The 22,879-nt window shown below is 33.4% G+C and overlaps 3 protein-coding genes across 3 annotated transcripts; 2 read left to right on the top strand and 1 right to left on the bottom strand.

The window, feature by feature from the left end:
* The first annotated feature begins 10,264 nt into the window (after positions 1 to 10,264).
* On the top strand, positions 10,265 to 13,510 carry LOC145012855 (nuclear speckle RNA-binding protein A-like). The gene is made up of 7 exons (XM_078971655.1): positions 10,265 to 10,558; positions 11,533 to 11,660; positions 11,738 to 12,014; positions 12,111 to 12,172; positions 12,245 to 12,326; positions 12,939 to 13,111; positions 13,254 to 13,510. The coding sequence occupies exons 1-6, from the start codon at positions 10,462 to 10,464 to the stop codon at positions 13,073 to 13,075; spliced, it is 783 nt and encodes a 260-aa protein (XP_078827781.1). The 5' UTR covers positions 10,265 to 10,461; the 3' UTR covers positions 13,076 to 13,111; positions 13,254 to 13,510.
* Positions 13,511 to 19,237: 5,727 nt separating this feature from the next.
* LOC145012856 (Rhodanese/Cell cycle control phosphatase superfamily protein) lies at positions 19,238 to 20,471 on the top strand. The gene is made up of 6 exons (XM_078971656.1): positions 19,238 to 19,454; positions 19,533 to 19,579; positions 19,659 to 19,751; positions 19,865 to 20,003; positions 20,072 to 20,174; positions 20,253 to 20,471. The coding sequence occupies exons 1-6, from the start codon at positions 19,238 to 19,240 to the stop codon at positions 20,371 to 20,373; spliced, it is 720 nt and encodes a 239-aa protein (XP_078827782.1). The 3' UTR covers positions 20,374 to 20,471.
* Positions 20,472 to 20,560: 89 nt separating this feature from the next.
* On the bottom strand, positions 20,561 to 22,328 carry LOC145012854 (uncharacterized). Its single transcript, XM_078971654.1, has 7 exons — positions 22,011 to 22,328; positions 21,762 to 21,908; positions 21,555 to 21,653; positions 21,294 to 21,485; positions 21,101 to 21,220; positions 20,947 to 21,018; positions 20,561 to 20,864 (listed from the first exon to the last, which is right to left on the bottom strand). Exons 1-7 carry the CDS (start codon positions 22,257 to 22,259, stop codon positions 20,640 to 20,642), a joined length of 1,104 nt encoding a protein of 367 aa, XP_078827780.1. The 5' UTR covers positions 22,260 to 22,328; the 3' UTR covers positions 20,561 to 20,639.
* Between the last annotated feature and the right edge of the window lie 551 nt (positions 22,329 to 22,879).

Below are 22,879 nucleotides of genomic sequence, written 5' to 3'. Positions count from 1 at the left end.
ATAATGACAATTTCGCCTGTCTTGGCGTTTATAGACGCCGACGGAATAAGGTAAGGTTTTCGTCACCCTAGACTGGTTTAGTCTAGCTGTAGCGAACAACTCAGGTGTGGGTGTCATCCTCGTATAGATCTATACACAAATCCATGCTCTCTCTCCAAGAGACTCTGAATATAACTATAAGCTACGACCGTACACTCAATAGGTGTCAACCAACACGTCTCATTAGACCCTTAATTGAATTTACAGGAAGAGAAACATATAAGGTATATTCCAAGCCCAATGAACATGTAGGTGAACAACTAAGGTCCACTAAGCATGTAAATCATTTCTAGGCTCATAAGGAATGAGATTATATATACCGGACCCAATATATATATAAAATGACAACTAAGGCCCATTTCACATGTATATTATTTACAGGCCCAATAAGCACGCAAGGAGTATCCAAGGTCCGTCGAGCATGTAAATGGGTCAGCAAGGCCCAATAAACATGTAAAGGGTATATAGGACCTATCAAGCATAGAAACGGGTCACTAAGGCTCAGTAAGCACGAGAATGACGTAATTAGCCCGTTTTATATTATAATGCTTGTTTTAGCCCAATTATTTACCAAAATGACATAAATGCCTACTTTTTGTAAAAATGAATTTATTGGCACATTAAGCCGAAAATTTACATTTAAGGCACATTTTTGATAAAAATAACATTTTGGGCTCCTTTTATGAACAAAACTTGCATATAAGGCTAGTTTTTGTAAAAATAATATTTTTAACTCCTTTTTGTCAAAATATCATTTTTGCCTTGATTTTTATGAAAATGTGCATTTTTGGCCCATTTATAAATAAATTTATCTTTTTGGCCCAAGTTCTAACAAATTTAAATTTCTAACCCCTTTTATCGAAAACTTACATTTTTGGCACAACTTTGTTTTAAAATGACACTTAAGCCCACAAAAGTCCAAAATTTTGCAATTCTGGCCTAAAAGTCGTGAAAAGCCCAATTATCAAAAAATTTACATTTTTAGTCCTTATGGGGTCTCATATGCCGTAACTAGCCATGTTTAGCAAAAAACACTTTTTGACCCCAACCAACCGTGAGTTACGCAAATACACCCATTTTTGGTTATTTTGTCACTTTTGGCCCTCTTATGCAATTTTCTTGGTTTTAAGTAACTTATATGTATATTAGAACCATTTATTGGTAAGATAAGTTGAAATGAGTGTTATGTTCTAAAAATAACATCATCTTTTAGTATATCTTTAAGTTCATGGGGATTAAAACACATAATCACATATATAACATGAAAAACACACAAAATCATACATACACACATAGATCCACACAAAACAACTTGTATTCTCCCTCAAAACATAGTAAAAACGGAAAATAGGGGGCATGAACTCATTTTGCTTTGAAGATTTCGGTTCTTGATGAAGATTAGAGGAGTTTTCGGCTTTACAAGCTCCTTTAAGAGATTTTTCGAACTTAGGGTGTTCTAAGGGACAAGAATCACAAAATAGAGTGTTTAAGAGTGTGAATCTTAACATGAAATCAAATCAATTTAGAATGATGATAACTTACCAAACTTAATGATTCTTAAAGTAAAAGTCTTGGATTTTGTTTGGTTATCAAACCAACAAATAATGGGATAAAATAATATTAATAAAGCTCAAGTCATTGTTATTTCTTATACTAAAGATAGTATAGAGTAAGCAGGGTCGGTCCACAGGAATACAGGACTTCTTATCTTGCCATATTTTCACACATAATACAAATAATATTAAAATGGGGGATTGTGTTTGAACTAGATTTAAACTTCATAAATAAGCAATATCGTTAATAGAATTTAGTAAAAGAAATACATTTTCGATTCTGATTCTTATACATGTATTATGTTGAAAGAAGCAAAATGAATATGATTATGTTCTATCTAGGTTGGTAATTTAGATACTAATAAAATCTAATATCCAAGTTGACAAAAAAATGTTTTATTCAAAAAACATGTTCTTCAAATAAAACTTTCATTTAATTGATTTAATTCAAATAAGCTCTTTCATCAAATCATTAAATAACTTTAAGTTCTTGCAACAATTACCAATAATGTTCAATATTCCTCATAAGCTTGGGATTATGAACATTTAATATTTGATTACACTCATTTTGATTTAATTACAATCAATTAAGTGCATGTTACTAACATCAAATCATAAAACATATACGAATTTTACAATTTGATTAACTAGATTGATAAGAACCCTAATTCGTTAATCAAGTGAAAAAGAGAATAAACCAAACACATGATTAAGATCAAATCAAAGATTACTAGATGTTAAACACAAATCAAGTTCAAGTTACAACCTAACAACACATACTTAAGAATTCATATTCATAAATGATAATGAAATCAACCACACATGTCTAGGTTAAACTACAAATCAAACAAGTTTAAACTTCAAATTGACTTACAAAAAGGAAATTAAAGGGTGCCATTTACACAACTATCATTTACACGGCCGTGTAAATACATGTGAATCCAAATTCTTTATTTCTTCATTCTCTCTCTTCAATGCTCCAAAACTTTTGAAACTTTGTCTCCAACTCTTTTTAACTTCCTCCATCAAGATCCAACCTTCAAAAGTCCCTGAAATATCATAAAAGTGTGTGAATGGAATTGCATCATGAAAAATCCAGAAAAATATGCAAAATGCATGAGTTTAAACCTAAATGCAATGCACTTTTATGAACTAAAACTACAAAATGAATGCATGAAATTCACCTAACAGATTTTCTCAAACACCACATGATTTTGAGAGTAAGTGGAAGGAAATTCTTTGTGTTCTTGAGAGGATTTATAGTGTAATTGAAGTGGAAGATGATAGTGATGGTGTAGTTCCATGGTCGAGATTTTAAGAAGGAAGAGATAGAAGGATTAGGTTGGTTAATGCATGAAGGATTTGGTTTAGAAGTATGGGGGTATTAGTTTGGATTACCTCCATATAAACATGAGTTGACATCAATTTATTCAATTCGAAATTTTCTCTTTTTCTTTTGAAGTCGGGACAAGAATAAGGGAGAAGAAAAGAGAAAAGAAAAACTTTGGGATACACGACACCTTTGTCGCGTCCTCGTATGACTTTTGGAGTTCGGCAGTCATGGTCGCAAACATGATACACGACACCTTTGTCGCATCCCTCTCATGAGCATCATATTGAGTAATTTGCTCGGGAGTAGCAGTGTTATGGTTAATCTCCTTTAGCTATTTGTCGAGAACATACTCCTTTTCCTCGTATCGGGTGACCATGCGAATGTTGCGAATCCAATCTTTAAAATTGGATCCGTCAAAGATCACACTACCACATAAGTTCACGAGGGAGAAAAAGTCAAAAGGGTTGGAATTAGCAGTGTTGTTTGAAGTCGACATCTGAAAAAGGAAAAGAGACAAATTTTCGATTAGATAAGAATTCCCAACTTAACACCCAAATGAAAAATTAGGGCTAGGACCCAACACAATTATTTACAATTCAGAAAAAGGATGTCGTAATCTAATTGCAAATAATTTGAAGGTAGGTAAATGAAGATTTACCAATTTCCACCATGAAAAACGAAAAGATATATTAGGTTTTAAATGAATTGAAATTCCTATATTCTTTTGAGATTCATTGAACTTTTTGATGACATGTTTAATCTTGATTATGCCCTTTAAGTTTGTGACTGAGATACCGAGGATGAGAAACAAGGTGTGAATAACCATGCAAATATACTTGGTACTCTCTATGTCATTTATCACCTAATCAATATGCCGGTTAACCACACAAACTCCATCGATCTATGATAAACATCGAGCTACCCTTCGACACCCTTTATAGTCCGAAATTAGTGTGATGGTTAGCCACACACGCTCCACTAACGACATGGCAAGGTGCAAAGTGCAATTTCATAGAATCACAACATTTTAGTATTTTTCCTAAAGTAACTAAGATTAATAATTTATGAAAACATTTAGTTACTTTATAAGTCATTATACTTATTAATGAGGAATTAGTTTGTCCTATCCTACTTGTTCGGCTAACGACCCTCCACCAATCAAGGAAGCGGTGGGTGAGAATGGACCCTCATTCAACCGCCATTTTATAGGCAGTTTACTTATACTCCCTTATAGATCGGCTTCGTGAATGAGACATACTAACGGTAAGAGTGACTCGTCTTATACATATATAATTATTAATCTTTTAATATTATAATAATATAAGGGTAGAATTTTAAACTTTTAAAACTCTAGGATTTAGAATCTAAATATTTCAAAATTAAAACCTTTTAATCAAAATTTAAATTCCAAAACTTGAGGGCAAGTTTTGGAACTTTTGAAAACCTTCTAGATCAGATTAAAATATAATTTAATTAACCAAATAATTTGTCATTATCTAAATTTGACCTAATTCAATTTATGGCAAGATAATTCACATCAAATAATACAGATAATTATATTTATCATATAAACTAAAAGTTAGCTTATAGTTTGACAATTATCTTCTAATTGGATTAGGATAATCATTACCATATAATAACATTCGAATTTTATCAGTAAAAAAACGTTTTTGGTAATTAATCCAATTCTGGTCAAAATCCCGAAAAATCTGCCAACTAACAAGTCGACTCGCAGAGTCAAACTTTGGACTCGTCGAGTTTATTAGAGGGCTGGATGAGTTCATTAGCATATTGCATAATTTCGACCTTTTCAACTAATAACAATTAAGAGATGCATCAAATACAATAGAAAAATGACCTAAGCTCTGATAACGCTGATAGGTTTTGAGCATTACATCAATCCTATGGTGCACATGCAACCTTAAAGCTTTGGATCTAGGTTTTCTCTAATTGTACATGCAATAATCATCTAAAGCTATAACCCTAATCTAGCTTTGGATCTAGGTTTTCTCTATGGTGCACATGCAACCATAATTCCGACTTTTATAAAAACGATATCACACAAGATCTTAAACCATGTCCAAATAAACTCTTTGAAGGCTAAATCTTGTATAATTGATCAAGAACACCCAAAGTAGGACCTTTTTCACACTTAACAGAGGTCCATAGCCACAAGAGTGTCATAATAAGTTGTAGATTTCCACAAACTCAAAGACCATCCATGAATGGGACCAAAATCAACAAAAAAAAGGATCATAAACATGGATATCAAAAGAACAAGTTCAAGGTGCAAGCTTTATATCTCAAATGACTCATAAACTTAAATAAGATGTTAGATCTAGGTTTGTTCTTTGCTTCCTTGCAACAAGATGGTGTTTCTTCCTCCATAAGCTTCACAAAATCAAGGAGATAAGCTCAAACCAAGCCACCAAGCTTGCAACCATGAAATGGGGGCTAGGGTTTCAAGTAGGGAGAATAAAGGTTGAAGAGGATGCCCTAAATATGGAGTTAGTGACTTTAAATATGAGAGAAACCCTAAAATCTTGGGCTTGGACTGCAACAACCACCACATCGTGGCATCCCTCTTGCCACATCGTGGTGTCCATCCAAACACTCTTTTCATTTAGATGTCATGCCATGTCGTGGTGATTAACAAAGCACGTCGTGGAATAAGGTTTACCCCAAAAACCTTATATTTTGCCCCCATTAAGTCTTTAACCGATCCATTCTGAAAAACAAACGTTGCATGAGCCCTGAATGTACAATATTTATGTCCAAAATGTACATGGAATAGTCCAAATATACTTTTTTCTGGTGTCATATTCTAAAAAAACTTTATGTCATATCTAATCCCACTTTTGACACTCTAAAACATACATAAATAGTTAAGATTATGAAGTTTTGGACAAAATGATCACTCAAAATTAAGAAAAAAAATTGATTATTATTGTTATATATATATATATATATATATATATATGTGTGTGTGTGTGTGTGTGAATATTACATGCCTAAGAGCATGTTTGTGAAAAATAGATGATAACTATAAACTTAACTTTTATTTATATATGAGTGTTCGAAAAAAATTACTGAAAGTTTTAAAAAATTTGAAATTACATAAAATAACTTATTTATAAACATATGATTGAATTTAAAAAAATCAAATTTATAAAATTATAAAATAGTTTTTTTGTTAAATGTTAGATAATTTTGGATTTGAAGTTTTTGTTTTTATGTTAGCTAAAAATTAAAAGTTTTAATTTCTTTTATACTCCTTATCTTTTCTAATAAATGATTTTTTTTTTCATTTGTCACATTCTCATTCATTTTGCCACATGTTATTTTGTGGTTATTTTGAATTAACTTTTATTCCATATGTAATTTTGTGGTTTTCTTATTTTATTAAATTTCATATGATATTTAAATATTTTCTAACAAATGAAGTTTTTTTTTTTTTTTTTTTTTTTGTTTTGCCATTTGTCATATTCTCATTCATTTTGTCACATGTCATTTTGTGGTTATTTTGAATTAATTTGTATTCCATATGTAATTTTGTGGTTTTCCTATTTTATTAAATTTCATATGGTATTTAAATTTAATAATAAATGTATATCAATTTCATTAATGGACTTTCTTTGTAATTTCAAAATTTTAAAATAAAATGGGATAATGATTTGAAAGGGTAACGAACTTTCGACTTTTGTCACATTTAGTCACTAAACTTTTTTTCGTTATCTATTTGCCATTGAACTATTGAAACTGTTCACATTTTACCCTTATGACCGGCTGTTACTGGTCATAAGGGTAAAATGTGAATAGTTTCAATAATTTAGTGGCAAATAGATAACGAAAAAAAGTTTAGTGACTAAATGTGAACAAAATCGAAAGTTCGTTTCCTTCTAAAAAGTTCAATGACTAAATGTGAACAAACTTCCTATTGTATTATGTTTTAGCAAAATTATTTATTTTTGTTTAATTGTAGCAACATTTGTTGATGAAGAAATCTATGAGTTAAGAAGAGAGACTCGACGAGTTGACGCCTCAACTCGTCGAGTAAGGTAGCGACTGATGACTCGGATTAATGAATGGACTTGTCGAGTCGGTGAGGCGATTCGACGAGTCCGCACTGTTGGCAGAAACCCTAAATCTTTGGGCCCGAGCCATATTTAAAGGAACTTATGACCTTCAATTGCGACTACTTTTCCCATAAGTAAGAACCCTAGCGAGCTTGAGTGTGTAGAGTAAGAAGAAGAGCTATCTTGAGCTTTTTGGTGTGATAGATCTGGACCCTTCTAGGTCCAGAGAGACGAGAATATGAAGCTTTAGTAGAATAAACATTGGGGTTCGAAGTTAGGAAGCATAACCTTAAGCAGCAATGTGATGAAATAAAATGATGAGAGATAGGTGATGATAGAAAGGTGATGATAATTAGGTAAATAAATGATGGTGAATATGTAGTGTAGGATGAAAGGAGATACCATAACCTTAACCAGCAATGTGGCGATGTAGTCATCTACCGGAGTATAGATGACGACCACAGACTATTCTAGACAACCCAGTGGAAACACCAGCAGGCTCATAACTTCTAGGTGATGAATTACGATGTCAGGCGATATTGTAACTACATATTCATCCGATGATACTCTAACCCCTTACTATGAATTACGAGTTTAGACGATGTTGTAACTACATATTCATGGGATGTCACAAATTTCGCATGCCAAACCAATGGTCATAATTCACATCAGTGAGAACGGTTCATTTTTTTGTAAAACCAAAATCATATTGGAAATTTTAATTTTTTATTTTGGAAAATGTCAAACCATTGGTTTTTTATTTCGGTTTTGTTTTTTTGGTTTTTTTAAAATATATTTTCAGGGTTTTTTTTTTAATTTTTTTATTTCATAGATTTCTTCATCAACAAATGTTGCTACAATTTAACAAAAATAAATAATTTGCTAAAACATAACACGAAAGGAAGCTTGTTCACATTTAGTCATTGAACTTTTTAGAGGGAAACGAACTTTCGATTTTGTTCATATTTAGTCACTAAACTTTTTTTCGTTATCTATTTGCCATTGAACTATTAAAACTGTTTACATTTTACCCTTATGACCGGCAACAGCCGGTCATAAGGGTAAAATGGGAACAGTTTCAATAGTTCAATGGCAAATAGATAACGAAAAAAAGTTTAGTGACTAAATGTGACAAAAATCAAAAGTTCGTTACCCTTTCAAGTCATTATCCCAAATAAAATCTCATTAATTTGCTTTGATTATTTTATCTAAATGATTTGTTTAAATTTAAAAGAGAAAAAAACACTTTACTTTTAGTAATTCAATATTTTTCTTATAAATTCAAAATTTTCAAATGTTTATATATATTTAATTGTTTTAAGGGAAATCTCCAGAAAAGTTCTAAAATTTTAGTCAAATTTATGAAAAAGTCCAAAACTACAATTTATTTACAGAAAAGCAAAGAGTATCGGTTAAAACTTCGAAAAAAACCCTTTTCGTCCGGTTTCGCAGATTTTGCCGGTATTCTGTCATTTTTCGTTAGTTTTGCTCAAAATTTTGGGACATTTTTCCAAAAATTACATAATAACCAAAATATTGGGATTTTTTTTTTGAAAATTACCATGAAATTAATGGATATTATTATTAACAAATCATTTATAAACATAAAAAATATTTTTATTATAAAAAAGAAATACATTTGTTGCTAATTTCTAGAAATAAATTGGTTGTTTAAGTACTTTATTGCTTCCTGACCACTCAAATTCTCTACGTTCTTCCTATGCATTGCTGTGGATATGATGGTGAGATGAACTTTGTTAGCATTCTTCTAATGTTGGTGTTCCTGTTATGTTGTTTAACCTAACTACAAACAAATATTTATACCTTACATGTTAACAACTATCAGCTAACACACATCTATAAAATATAAAAAGTGAAACGTGAATGATAATTTATATGGAAACAATTGAAGGGTTATTATCTATTTAAATTGTCATTCAAAGTTTACTTTTCACTCTCGATAGATATGTGTAATTTTATGGTTGTTACTGGGTAATGTTTGAAGGTTAGGTGATAATTAGGTTAAAGAACATAATGAAAGATCTATATGTTCGTGTAATGATATTTTCTAATAACACGTGATAATATAACATCATGCCTAATAGCAAGTAGTCACTTATTGATTGTGTAATAATAAATATTATCAACTCTTGTATTGGTCATGCTTAGGGCTGTAAACGAACTGAACGTTCGGCGAACCGTTCGTGAACTGTTCGGCGGGAAGTTCGTTTATGTTCGTTTATTTAATAAATGAACGAACATGAACAAAAATTATCGTTCGTTTAGTTAAATGAACGAACATAAACAATGGTCTCGTTCGTTCATTTATGTTTGTGAACGTTCGTTTATGATGTTCATTTACGTTCGTTTATGTTCGTTCGTTTAAGTTTATTTATATTCATCTATATTCAATTTCTTTTTTATTATATTGTTATATTATATGTTTGTTTATGTTCATATATGTTCAATTGTATGTTTTTTTTTTTTTTAATCTTTATTCGTTTATGTTTGTTCGTTTAACATGTTCACGAACATAAACGAACGAACATGAACAAAATATTTTGTTAAACGAACGAACATGAACAAGAAAATCTCGTTCGTTTATCCGTTCGTGTTCGTTTGTTGTTCGGCTAACTTAAACGAACGAACATGAACAAGACCTTGTTCGTGTTCGTTTGGTTTGTTTACAGCCCTAGACTCATGTCTAATTGATTACTTCTCACTATGACACCCACAACGATACATAGGAAAAACATAAAAACTTTGAAGTGATCAAGAAACAATAAAGAAGTACATAGTCGACCATTCATTTGTTAATAAAAAATGTATTTTCATTGTTTATAATAAAATATTATGTTTATAAATGATTTGTTAATAATAATAATATCCATTAACTTCATAGTAATTTTTAAAAAAAATCATAATATTTTGATTATCGGATAATTTTCAGAAAAATCATAATATGTTGAAGAAACTAACGAAAAATGACAAAATACCGGTTAAATCTACGAAACCGGTCAAAAAGGTTTTTTTTGAAGTTTTAGCCGGTATTTTATGTTTTTCTGTAAACAAAAATTAATTCGAGATTTTTTCATAACTCAGACTAAATTTTAGGATTTTTTTTTTTTTTTTTTTTTTTTTTGAGATTTTGCTTATTTTAAATGCACCATATAACCTAATTTTTTTAAAAGGAAAAGGTCAAAACTGTCAAACTGTTTCATGCCTTACACGCCTTGGATCCAAAGCAACAAAATATTCTTGTTTTTATAAAATGAAAAAACTAAGTTTTCACGTCTCACCAAACGAGGTCTCAACAAACAAGAAGACATAAAGCGAACGCTTGCTGCTGCAAATCTCTTCTCGTCTCTTTCCGGGCATCAGAACGCCGTAATCCGACTGCTTTTTTTCCTCCTGAATATCGTCATCTGAATTCAATTTTTTGATCACTGATATCCACTACATGGGTGATTCTTACTGGAAATACGCTGCCGCTGAAGGTAGGCAGCAGCAGCCACCACTTCATCCACTCATCGGGAAGCGCCCTCGCTCCGATTACGGTACACTCACTTTTCCCCGTTTGTTTTTGCCTTTGTTTATCTATTTGATAAATAAAATCTAGAATAAGTTCTAATTTTAGTCTGTGTTTTAGCCGGATAAATGTTAGGGTTTTTTTTCGTAGCAGCTAACAAATCAGATGTTTCAGATCTTTAGTTAGCAGAAAAGCTTGCGATGCTATTTCTTCTTATATTTGTGCCATAATATGGTTATAGATGTACAGCTTCGTATTGATTTGTGCAGATGTCAGAAAACCCTAGTTACAACATTGTCATGCTTCTGTTATGAAATATTGAAATGTACCACCACTACCCTAGAAGCTATACATTTGGACTTGTGCAATTTATAGCCACGAGGAAATTCTATTAATAAATTCAAAATTGGACATCCATTTTGTAACATTTTTAACTCCAACACCACTCTGTGCATTGTAATAAAGCTGATGAGTTTATAGAATTTTGCTCCTGAAGTTACTTAAAGGGATAATCAACAAGACAGCGTAGGAGATAAACTACAATGGAATCTGTATGTGTCCGTTTGTTTGTTTGGTATCATAATTCGGTTCTCCTCCAAGAGTGGGAGAATACTATTGGATGTTTGTTGTTTAATATCATGATTAGGGCTGAGAGACACATGATATGGATCGTTTTCAAACTAATTAGTTAAAAGGATAAAGACTAGTAATAGTTATTGATGATCTAAGCAGAGTTCTTCAATCTTCAGCACTCCATAACTTGTGCAAAGATATGTCTGTCTTTCCCCTTTTTTTTTTTTTTTTTTGCTTTTGAAGCTCATCTAGCTATCTGGGGTCTTGCTCTTTCATAATTATTGTGCCAGAAATTTTGAAAGCCAGTCGTTTTAATGAATATGAAATTGATAGAAATTTTAGGAAGCAGTTGGATTGTTCCATTATGTTTAAGTTGTAATTGGTTAATAGTATAATTACATGGTGATTTGATTGATATGATACTGATAGATGTTCCTGGTGGGCGTGAGTTGCCTAAATATTTTGATCCTGAGGGGGAGAGAGGACCCGGACCTCAACTAGTGGTTAAAGATTCTGATTCAATCGGTGCATCTTACGATCGTTATCTGCGTGGCACGGTATGTATATATGTATGTATGTATGTATGTATGTATGTATGTTTAAAGTTCTTACATGGCAATCTCTATGATATCAGCAATTACCTCCATACAGTGGCATTGAGTCTGGTAGACCCATGGGGATGGGAGTTGGTGGTGGTTTTCATGAAGATCCTCGGATGATGGGTATGGGCATGGGCATGGGTATGGGTATGGGTATGGGCATGGGTATGGGGCCTCCCGCACCAGCAAAAGGTCGGGATGCAGCAGGGCTGTTAGGAGGTGGGAGGCATGAAATTCCTTTGCCTCCTGATGCCAGCAATACGTTGTTTGTAGAGGGTTTGCCTTCAAATTGTTCACGAAGAGAAGTGGCTCGTATCCTATTATTTAAATTTTTTTTTTTTTTTTTTTTTTTTTTTTTTACATATTTTATATATGTATTTGGTTGGTTCCTTGACCCGAATTTTGCAGATATATTCCGCCCTTTTGTGGGGTACAAAGAAGCCCGTCTGGTGACAAAGGAATCCAGACATGTAAGAAGATTAATGAATTGTGATGATAACATATGCTGAGATGTATATATAATAGTGTTTTGTGTTTTACAGTCGAGTGGTGATCCGTTGGTACTCTGTTTTGTTGATTTCAAAAGTCCAGCTGAGGCAGCCACTGCTAAAGATGCCTTGCAAGGTACGATTTTTGCTTTCTATCTATCTGGCATCTGCATTTATTATTTGGATAGTGCATCTACTAGTTGAAGTTGAAGGAAATACGTCAATTTTAACCTCAAATGGTGGTTGGTTGTGCTTGTAATAGAGGCACTCGCTATATTTATTGAATCCCCCCCAACGCAAATGATGCGAAAATGTTAGATAACGCCACTTTACTACTCGTCTTCACTACGAGTTACCTGCTCAGAGTTGCAGCTATGTATCGAGTTCCAGAGCATTCATTCATAGTCATTAGTCATATGAATATGAATATGATAAATCGGGAGCAGCTATTCTCAATTGCTAAAGAGCGTATGCGTATCTATTTTTTATTCCTTTTAAATAAAATACCCCTAACACTAGGAACTCCTTTTCCATCTCCAACAACCCTAAAAAAAGTTTCAGTAACGGTACCACGTCATGACCAAAACCGTCACGTGTGTGTAAGGTAGGTAAATCGCATTTGAAGAGCAGTGAATTCGAGTGTTGGATAAAACCCTTTTGGCATATAGATTGGTTATGGGTAACTCCAAACCAGCATTAGAAGTGCGGTGAGTCATGCGTGTAAAATAGTGGAAAGTGGATTTTGCAGGTTATAAGTTTGACGAACATGACCGAGAGTCGGTGAGCTTACGGCTGCAGTTTGCCCGCTACCCTGGTGTGAGGGCAGGCGGAGGTGGCGGTGGCGGAGGGAAGCCAGGTGGTGGAGCGAACCGTGGAAGACGTTGAATATGCACAGACAGACAGCTTAACGTTATGTAACAGGTGAGGTGATAATACCTCTAATATATAAACAAGCCCATGAATATCAGTCACAGTCACACGTTTGATATTTTAATAAGCAACATACATATCGGATCAAATATTAAATCCAGCTAAATTGTGGTGCGGCACGTCTATTATGTAGGATCCATCTATCTTTCCATGCGTCCATGTAGCAGTCGGTTCGGTTCGGTTCATTTACATACGTCTCTCCTTTTGAGTTTCCGGTTTCGTTTCCTTAGGGCCAAATGAAAATCGGGTTGCGACTTTCGACTTTCGACACATGTTTGTTATGTGGTATTAAATTTCGTTTCATGCCAGAGAGAAATGTTTGATCATATATTATTTATTTTATGTTGTCATTTTCATCTATAAGTTATGCGACTAATTATCCCTTGGGAACTCCTTGTCTAGAGTTTGACTTGTGTGTTTTGTTGGTTTTCTCATAATATTATCTGTATGCTTCCAAAATAAATATGTGACCATAATCCTATTTCTATCTGGATCGATCGTGCTATTCATTTTTTCTTTGGAAATAAACTGTTTTTTTAATGGACTACATGAAATCCCACTATCCAAGTACAATAAATCGATTCAAACGGGACGGTTTTTTATCATGCCGGTTCAACCTAGTTTTTGAAGAAGAAACTATCCGGTTCGATCCAGTCTAGAAATTACATAAAACCGGTCCTTTTGAACCGGTTTTTAAAACATTGGTTATAGGTAGTTGTATCCATCTCCCGACATCACACTTGCAGTCCTAAATCAGTTTAGGTTTTGGCTTGCTTCCTGTGATTAAGCTCACCTATACAAGTCAAGTGTGCTGTGGATTCAGAGGCTAATTTGTGCTTATGCAAAACTAAAATTTCCCATTCAGTCGCTGTGAAAATCTTATGAAGAAGGTAGGTAGAGGTAGAGGTGAAACCATAAATAATGAAGATGAAGTGATTACATACCTGGATTCAGGTGTGAGGGAGGAATATATAAACACAAATGCAAAGAAACATGGAAGTGTGATATTGGTTCGGCTCATGGCTCATCTCCCATTACAAAACCAGGACACAGGACAGGACAGGAGCCACACCAGTATCATGCCTCTTTGTTTCTTTGTTTTTCAATTCAAGCTTCTTTCGCGGAGGGTTTTTGTATGATTTAGAGCCCCCCCTTATATACTACTACTACTTGATATGCCCAGTTAAATTATTAAGATTATAATAATAATACCTTTGAATTAAACCTCGTGGGAAAACGTATAAGCTTCTTCCAATTGGGCATAAATATTGCATTTGGATATTGGATTTTTTTGTTTGGGAGGAGGATGAGATCCTTAACAAATAAGAAACATATGGCAAGTCGTTGAAGCATTTGTCATCTTGTGTGGAAAAAGTCTTGCTTTTCCATGTTTAAATTCCTAGTATATTTCCAGATATCCTATCAAGAGCCACTCCCAGATTCCTTCATTCATCACTTTTGTTCGTGTGTGTGTGTAATATAATATATTATGTTTTATTCTAATACTGCATGCACCACGTTATACCTAATATAGAAGAAGAAGATGCTTTTTTTTTTTTTTATCAAGACAATAGAGGATCAAAAGTCCCCATTTGTTTGTTTCTATATTTTCTCTTGATTGGATGGTGATTGATATATAAAAATAAAAAGAAATAAAATGTTTGTTTTTGTTTGCATCTCAATCAAATCAACAAAGAATCTAAATGTGAAATCATCAAATCATGCTCTTATAGTTGGGATGAAAAAAGAAGCTGCAATGCCATGGAGATATATTTTTGATGGTTGTAGCTAGAGAGAGATGAGGTCCAAGTATATCAAGTCGGTAAAAAAAGCTCTAATCTAAAATATTAAGAAACTATTTTTAACACCGGTTTTATTCATACAATCAAAAATCAGAACACACTTCATGGCCTAATCTAACCAAAAGTCAATATTACATCATCATTATCATACACAATAGTGGTAAACTTTGCAATCCTTTTCGAATCTAACGTTGTCAAGTTAAGTAAACATATCCTTCTGTCATTGGTTTGAACAGGTCTATGTAACGGCTTTAACCCTAAGTTATTATGTTGACTTCTGCCTAGACTTTAAGTACACATATCTACTATTTATCTAGGGTCCACCACAATTTTCGTTCATATGCTTAGGTCACGATTGCATATGTTGTCATTATTATTTTTCACTCTTACGTATCTTTTTTGTTTCAGCATAGGCCCCTCCCTAAAGGATACAAAATGACTATGCTGCCCTTATTTGATATTATTTTTTTATTCTAGTATACTATTATTAATTCAAGTGGGACCACATCCTTCACTCTTTTCCCTTTTTCCATTTCTCTCTCTTCCTACCTTCCTAGTTGAAATTGCTCAACTCTAGATCAACCATCTTCATTTGCAACAAAAATACAAATATGTGGGAAGAAGAAAAATAAGTTTGTTGACGAAGCTTCATGAAGATTACAAAGATGAAGGTATGCTCCAAAACCATTAACACAACGGTGCCAATGAGCAAAAGTGCGCACTTAAACTTCTAAAACAATATGCTCATGAAATAAAAAACAAATCACAAAGAAAAATGTATTCAAAATTTTAACCAACAATTACAGGATACAACAAAATGTTAAAAGGTAAATTTTAAACCAGTGTGTACAAGATTTTGCTCTCGGTTTCTCACTTTAACACATAACTTTCAAACTCTTGCAAAAATATAATCTTTTTATGGAATCACTCCGAACTTCGATATAGCATGAAGCATGCAAGTGGAGATTGATCGTTGAAATAATGATAAATAATGCTGTGAGGATTCTTAGATTATCAGTTGGAAATTTTAAAGAAATTTTGATAAGTTTTATGAGAAAATATTGGATATCCATAAATAGTTAATAAGATAAGGGCGTCGTATTTTTAATAAACGAAACAAACGAGATTGACATGAAAGGCTAACGACAGACAAAAATATATATCGTCACATGAGCCACCGACCAAGGCAACAAAAATTCGAGGGCATAAGTAGGGCCTACAATCCAGTTATACTATTCTTTGAGTTATTCGGATATTTGATGAATGGTGATGCAAAGATAAAATGGATTTAATTGTCTGCTGAATGATATGATGATGCATGAAAGAATGGATTTTCTTAATATCTCCTGATTGGCCTTCAAACTCTTAATTTGGGTTTTTGATAAGAGATACTTTCGTTTATTGTGTTGGACTTCTAATTTGAAATGTTTGACTATTTCTATTAATATATTTTTTTGTTGGATTAGAATTGATGTGAAAGCAAGCCAAATAGGATCATGTTTAATGTTTAATTCCAATTTGAATTTTCTTATAAAGCATGGCATTATGGCCAGTTGGCCACCCTTGATTGAAGATCATATGATTAGAATTTGGCACATTCCTTAGAGAGCCCCATAAAGCATGGCATTATGGCCATCAAGTGATGGTTTATAACTACAATATTGACCAACAAAAAAATTATTTAAATGACTATTTATTTTTATTTTTTTTGTCAGAAAGACATTGCATTTGTATTTATCTAATTAAAAAAATGGGTCATTGATTGTACATATCTAGGGTTTGTTTGATAGCTTCATAATGAAACCATTAAGTGGCCGCCATTGAATTGTTCAACCATTAAGAACGTTTGATTCATCAAATTTTAACCTCTTAATCGGTTAGAGATTCTGAACAATTCAACATTAGCAACTGAGAAACTAATTATCATTTTCTCTTTAAACAACTCTCTACAAATCCTAAAAACAATCATTCCACCGTTAGCAAAGAGATACAAACCCTAAAAACAATCATTCCACCATTAGCAAAGAGATGAGAAATTAACTATCGTTCTCTTTAAACAACACTCTCTACAAACCCTAATAACAATCATTCCCCCATCATCCACCACCCACACCATTATACTCGGTCACCATCAAAGTTGTTACTTTGACCGCCTCCACCATCGACATCGATGTCTATGCATTTTGTGTTAGAGATAACAAAAAACAGTGATGTTATGTGTGTGCTAGAGTCTAAACAAAAAACTCGACACCACAACATCTACAATCACTGCCTTCCTTGATGTCATACCCACCACCATACTCTCTTTCCAAAATCGTTTCTAAAGCTCCCAAAGCCCTTCTCTTTTTCTCTTTTCATATTGTTAGTTGATTACTGCAAAGTGGTGTTTTATATTATTCGTTTTATGATGTGGATGTTGATTTGTGTTGAAATGTTCATCTGAAATCTAATAAATGTGTTTGCTAAAATCTTTTGTTGAAATGTGTTTTGATAAATGTTCATCTAAAATTTGATAAATGTTATGTTTTTGTTACTTTACCAATGGTAATGAATCATTTTAATCTATTAATGGTTCAACATGAATGATTTAGTTTCTACCAAATAGTCTCCTAATTCATAAATGGCATATAGGCGAACATTTTTTTTCTTCTTAAAGGGACATTGCATTAAGTCTTCCTCCTTGCATGATTATTTTAGCTGTATGTTATCTATTATACAAATCCTCATTGGACTAATTGACTGTAAACTTGTTGCATAAGCTTGTTATGGTTTAATCTTTTGTTGATGCAACTTACTTTGGTCAGCACCTTAGTTCCTTGTGCTTGTAATGGTTTTAGCTTTTCATTTTTGTTGGAAATTTGTTTATTCATTATGAATATTTGTATTTTATAGAAATTTTTAAATGCTTTGTTCAAGTGGTTTATATTCTTATATTGTATGTGTTCATTGCAAATGTATCATATAATGTGTTTATTGCAGTTGTTCGATACATATATAGGGCATTTTTACACTTTTTGCACAACGCATAGAAAATCTCTGAACCAACCCTACTTATTATGAGGGGATTTTCGTCTGTTTTGCAACCCAAATTATTAAGTAGAATTTCATATTGATCCAATAATGGATTTGGCAAAAATTATGCATGCATTGTTTAAGTACTTAATTGAAGAATTGTGACAAATGATTTACCCAACTGAACCAAATACCTTACCATGGGGAGCTCCAATCTTATTCATGGCAAATGATAACAATTATTCACATACGAAGTTTGTTGATCTATTGATCGAGTTGCAAGGGATATGTTACTTGTCAAAGATATCACCCGTTGATGGTTATAGTGTATGATGTTTTAGTGTTTAAGCATGTCAACTTAATAAATGATTTCACACAAAGTAACAATGCAAACGAAAACAAAGCCCAATCAATTAACGTGGTTAACACAATCAAGATGATCAACTACGTCCGTAGTGAATACGAGAGAGAGAGAGAGAGAGAGAGAGAGAGAGAGAGAGAGAGAGAGAGAGACCAAAAATTGCCATTAAGGTAAAGCTTAGAAAACGCGGACAAAATTGGACCATATAATGACATGTGGAATTAAAGGAACTAGCCCACGGAAAATATATTCGGTTAAGGGAGAGTAGAGATATGAATGATTAGTAGAATTGATTAGTGGAATTTAAATAATTGGTTAAGGGAGAGTAGAGATATGAATGATTAGTGGAATTTAAATAATCGTAGAATCTCATATATGTGGCAAAAGTTTTGAGAAAGTGACAAATGGAAAAAAAAACTTTCAGATATTCTCCTAATTCAAATACAAGAAACTAATATCGTATTGAGTTTATAAAACGTATGAAGCACGATATTCTTCAATGTCAATAAAACATCATAAATAAACCCATATAAGGTAAGTATTACCATTCGCATTCCTGTTGACTGTTGTTGACCTTAAATCAAGCACCAATAAATAAATAAGTAAAAAAAAAAACAGGTCAGAAAATATGAGATGGGGTGGGGATCAAAAGAAGATCTTAAATTAAAGCACCACCACAAACTCGGATTGTGGGAGGAGCCCAAAATATCCCCATGACTATGTCTATACCCCACCGCCTCCTAAATTATCCCCTTCTCATTCATTATTGCCTTCAAAAACTCAACCTCCTTTATTTTCATCATATTTTATCTTAATCTGCATTCATTCCTGAAAGCCCGATTATATATACATATATATAAAAGAAAAAGAAAAAAGAAAACAAACTCCTGTTTTAATTTATCAAACCCCTCTCCCTGTACTTGTGTTTTAAGAGTTTAGATCATGGTTGCTCTCACTTCAGTCACCCCACACTCATCTAATAAGCTCTATCCTACTCCATTTATTTGTTATTCAAACTCTGTAAATGAAAACACATCTTCTTCTTCTTCTTCTTCTTCCAATTTCATTGCCATCAACCCAATCAAAAGGAGACACTCTCACTCTCTCTCCAGGTTAACAATCCGAAGCAGTGCAGCAACCAAACCACCAAAATCACCTGGTAATCCCTTTTTCTACCTCTTTATTTTTATAATTTTATATTCATTATTTTCACAAGCTTCAATACTCTTCTTTTTAGCCGAACAAGACTGGAAGACAAAGAGGGAGCTCCTCCTAGAAAAAAGGGTAGGGTATTAACGTTTCCTATAAACAAATATCAAAATCCCTCCTTGAATCTTAATTGCACATATGTAATCAAAATTAGGTTCGAAGTGTGGATGTTAAGGAAGCCCTACGCCTTCAGCAAGAAAACAGCTTTGTGATTCTTGATGTGAGACCCATAGCCGAGTTTAAAGAGGTCACACACACTTTATATTTCAATTTTGATTTGATGTAGATGTTATTGTAGGTTGAATTGAATTACTCAAGTTTGGAATTGTAATATTAATTTATTGATGGATGGATATGTAGGGTCATCCACCAGGTGCTATCAATGTGCAAATATACAGGCTTATAAAAGAGTGGACAGCATGGGACATTGCAAGACGAGCTGCATTTGCATTTTTTGGTATCTTTGCTGGAACTGAAGAAAATCCTGAGTTTTTGCAAGGTATGCCATTTCACTTTTCAACCCCATTCAGTAACTACTTAATCAGACACAATGTTTGTCTGGAACAGATGTTGCATCCAAATTAGATAAAAACTCAAAGATTATAGTAGCTTGCTCTTCTGGAGGTACAATGAAACCTACACAAAATCTTCCCGAAGGCCAACAATCAAGGTTGCTAAATAAAATTTCCTCATTTATTTATTTTTTAACATCTTTCTCATGAATCTATATTATTGTTGATTGGTGCAGGTCCCTTATAGCTGCCTACCTGCTAGTTCTGAATGGTTATAATAATGTCTTCCATTTGGAGGGAGGATTGTATCAATGGTTCAAAGAAGATCTACCTATAGAGTCAGAAGAAGAAGAATGAAGTTTTGAGCCACCAAGAATATTTTTTTTTTAACCTTAGTTCAAAACTTTTCCATTAAACAATTATTGATTTAATAGCATTACTCTTTGTTTTGGTTATATCTTTGAATTGGGTGTTTCATGTTTGTTAACAATTGTCATGTTTGGTATCCTGTTCGACAATGTTCTACCTATAACGAGGAGTTGGATTGACTATTGGAAAAGTGCATTACCTTGTGATATACTTCAAAATCCAGAAGAATAAACACCTTTTTTTTTTTTTTTTGCTTAAGCCAATAAAGAAGCTCTTGCCATGGCTAGTGCACCCTCATAAGTCTTGTTTCCACCAATAAATCCACTTGAATGTACAAACACACAGCCAGATATTCCTGCCACTTGAGAAAGATGATCATCTGTTAAACCCCTCCAATGAGATGGAAGAGCCTTCCTGCTTTCAAATTTATCTGGTGACACTGCTACTGCCTGCACTCTCCACTTACTGTTCCTCTTATCCTACATAACATGAAAAAGAAGTTTTTTTTTTTTTTTAAGTCTTATAGTGTACAAGTGTTGCCATTTTGAATTTGTAAAGCACCTGATAAATAACGTATTTCAAGACAGGATCAATCTTCATTTCCACCTCAAGCTCAAATATGTGAAGCTTCCACTGTCCAATAAGTAAAGATTCTTTATGTTAACACATAAATGACAGCAAACCAATGTTGTATTGTATATCTCAAGCAACTTACAGGGCAAGACATAGTCAGTAACATGATTTCTCCACTGGAATCAATGTTCTTTCTTGTTGCAAGACATTCCATTACAACCGATCTTGCTGGCAACCATGATTTGGCATGAAAGTGGATACACTGGTGAATAAACAGGGCAAAGAGTCATTAATGAAAAGATATCATGTTAGTGAAAGAACACAAACAAACTCACATCCATAAATTCACCCCCAGCCAAATTCATTGCACGTTGAAATGCTTGGTCTTCTTTCTCAGGTGATTGATCAGCATCATACCAGTTCAAATTCAATCTGGAGATTCTGGAGGAAAGAGTTGTGTTGTTCACATATCTTGGAGGTTGATTTGTCTCATACCGATTGATTCCATTGTCAATAGCATCAACTGCCTAATGCATTGTACAGTCAAAAACTGGCGTTGGATAAAGGATAAAGAAGAAGCACTCTTTTTGAAGTACCTCCACAAAATTCCTGTAAACAGCTGAAAACAGGCTATGAACGTCGGGATGACCTTCATCCAGCTGAATTGCCTTTGCAATTATCTCAATCCCATAATGCTACACCACGAAACAAGTTGTTCATTAGAACCTCAATTCGCTGGTTAAAACAATCAATCTACACTTGAAACCTTGTTTTATGCAGAAATGGAGAAGATAAGTAATTACCTTATACACAAGGCCAGCACTACTTAGCTTGGTGGTAAATCCATTACCAAGTATTTCATCGAATCCTTTCTGATGATGATCAAACCGCTCGGTTCTCGGATCGTATACTCCCCCAACATCAAGCACCGCGTCAAGCGTATCCAAAACCTTCTCCGTCAACATTTCCCCAATGTCAATATCTAATTATCTATTCCGGAACTGAAATAATAATAAAAGTATGAACATGTATATACAATTTATATATAGTACCTGAAGGTTTCTAGTTCGAATGATTTGGGCTCCGTGGAACTTTGACGTGAGGCCAATCATAAAGCATCCTAGGGCTTCGTCGCAGTGGAAGGTGCCGTTATGAGTGCCGATTTGCTTAGGTGGCGAAGCAGAAGCAGTGGAGAAAGTTAAACGTGAAATTGTTGAGTTGAATGCTATAAAATTGGGCATCGGCGAGAAAGGAAGTATAAGGGAGATTCGGGACCGTAGAAATAGAAGGGATGCAGCCATTGTTAAGGCTGGCAAACTAGTTTGAATGTCTGCTGTTAATGTTTCTATAAACACAGATATATGTGGTGCACGCACTCAAAAACTCTACTATAAATAGGAAGGTCCGTAGACCCCATTCTACACACCATCCCAAAGCATTTACTCTCTTCCATCCCAATTCCCAAGAGGGTTGTTTGGCATTGCTTTTTCACTTTTTACTTTTACGAAAAAAAAGATCTTTTAAAAAGTAATTTTCGGTAAAAATAAAATCCTCCTCTTTCAAAAAGTTATGAAAACATTAACGACTTTTGAAATAAGTAAATTACATTAATACCCTTAACTTAACTTACCGATCATTAAACATTTTTCTCAAGAGCGGATGCAGGATTTCATAGTAGGGGTTGCACGGAAAGATTAGGGGTTGCACGATAGTAGAAAAAATAAAAATTTTAAAAAATTTCGAAATCTTTTCCACTGCGGCCGGAAAATTTAGGGGTTGCCGGTGCCACCCCGGAACCCCCCTAAATCCGCCCCTGATTTTTCTCATTCAACAATATTAAATGTTCTTTTTGCCCCTTAAAAACTAATTCAAACATAATTTAAAAAACTTCTTTTACCAAAAGTCCTTTTGCAAAAAGAAA

The sequence above is a fragment of the Lactuca saligna genome, chromosome 8 (genome assembly GCF_052625555.1).
Source record: "Lactuca saligna cultivar CGN05327 chromosome 8, ASM5262555v1, whole genome shotgun sequence".
Classification (NCBI taxonomy): Eukaryota; Viridiplantae; Streptophyta; class Magnoliopsida; order Asterales; family Asteraceae; genus Lactuca; species Lactuca saligna.
This window is presented reverse-complemented; position numbering and strand designations above follow the sequence as displayed.

Coding starts and splice junctions, on each gene's coding strand:
- LOC145012855 (XM_078971655.1), top strand. CDS start 10,462: ATGGGTGATTCTTACTGGAAATACGCTGCCGCTGAAGGTAGGCAGCAG. Junction 12,015..12,110: donor TTCACGAAGAGAAGTGGCTC/GTATCCTATTAT, acceptor CGAATTTTGCAG/ATATATTCCGCCCTTTTGTG. Junction 12,173..12,244: donor TGACAAAGGAATCCAGACAT/GTAAGAAGATTA, acceptor TGTGTTTTACAG/TCGAGTGGTGATCCGTTGGT.
- LOC145012856 (XM_078971656.1), top strand. CDS start 19,238: ATGGTTGCTCTCACTTCAGTCACCCCACACTCATCTAATAAGCTCTAT. Junction 19,455..19,532: donor CAAACCACCAAAATCACCTG/GTAATCCCTTTT, acceptor TCTTCTTTTTAG/CCGAACAAGACTGGAAGACA. Junction 19,580..19,658: donor AGCTCCTCCTAGAAAAAAGG/GTAGGGTATTAA, acceptor AATCAAAATTAG/GTTCGAAGTGTGGATGTTAA.
- LOC145012854 (XM_078971654.1), bottom strand. CDS start 22,259: ATGGCTGCATCCCTTCTATTTCTACGGTCCCGAATCTCCCTTATACTT. Junction 21,654..21,761: donor GTGCTGGCCTTGTGTATAAG/GTAATTACTTAT, acceptor TTCGTGGTGTAG/CATTATGGGATTGAGATAAT. Junction 21,019..21,100: donor TACTGACTATGTCTTGCCCT/GTAAGTTGCTTG, acceptor CTTATTGGACAG/TGGAAGCTTCACATATTTGA.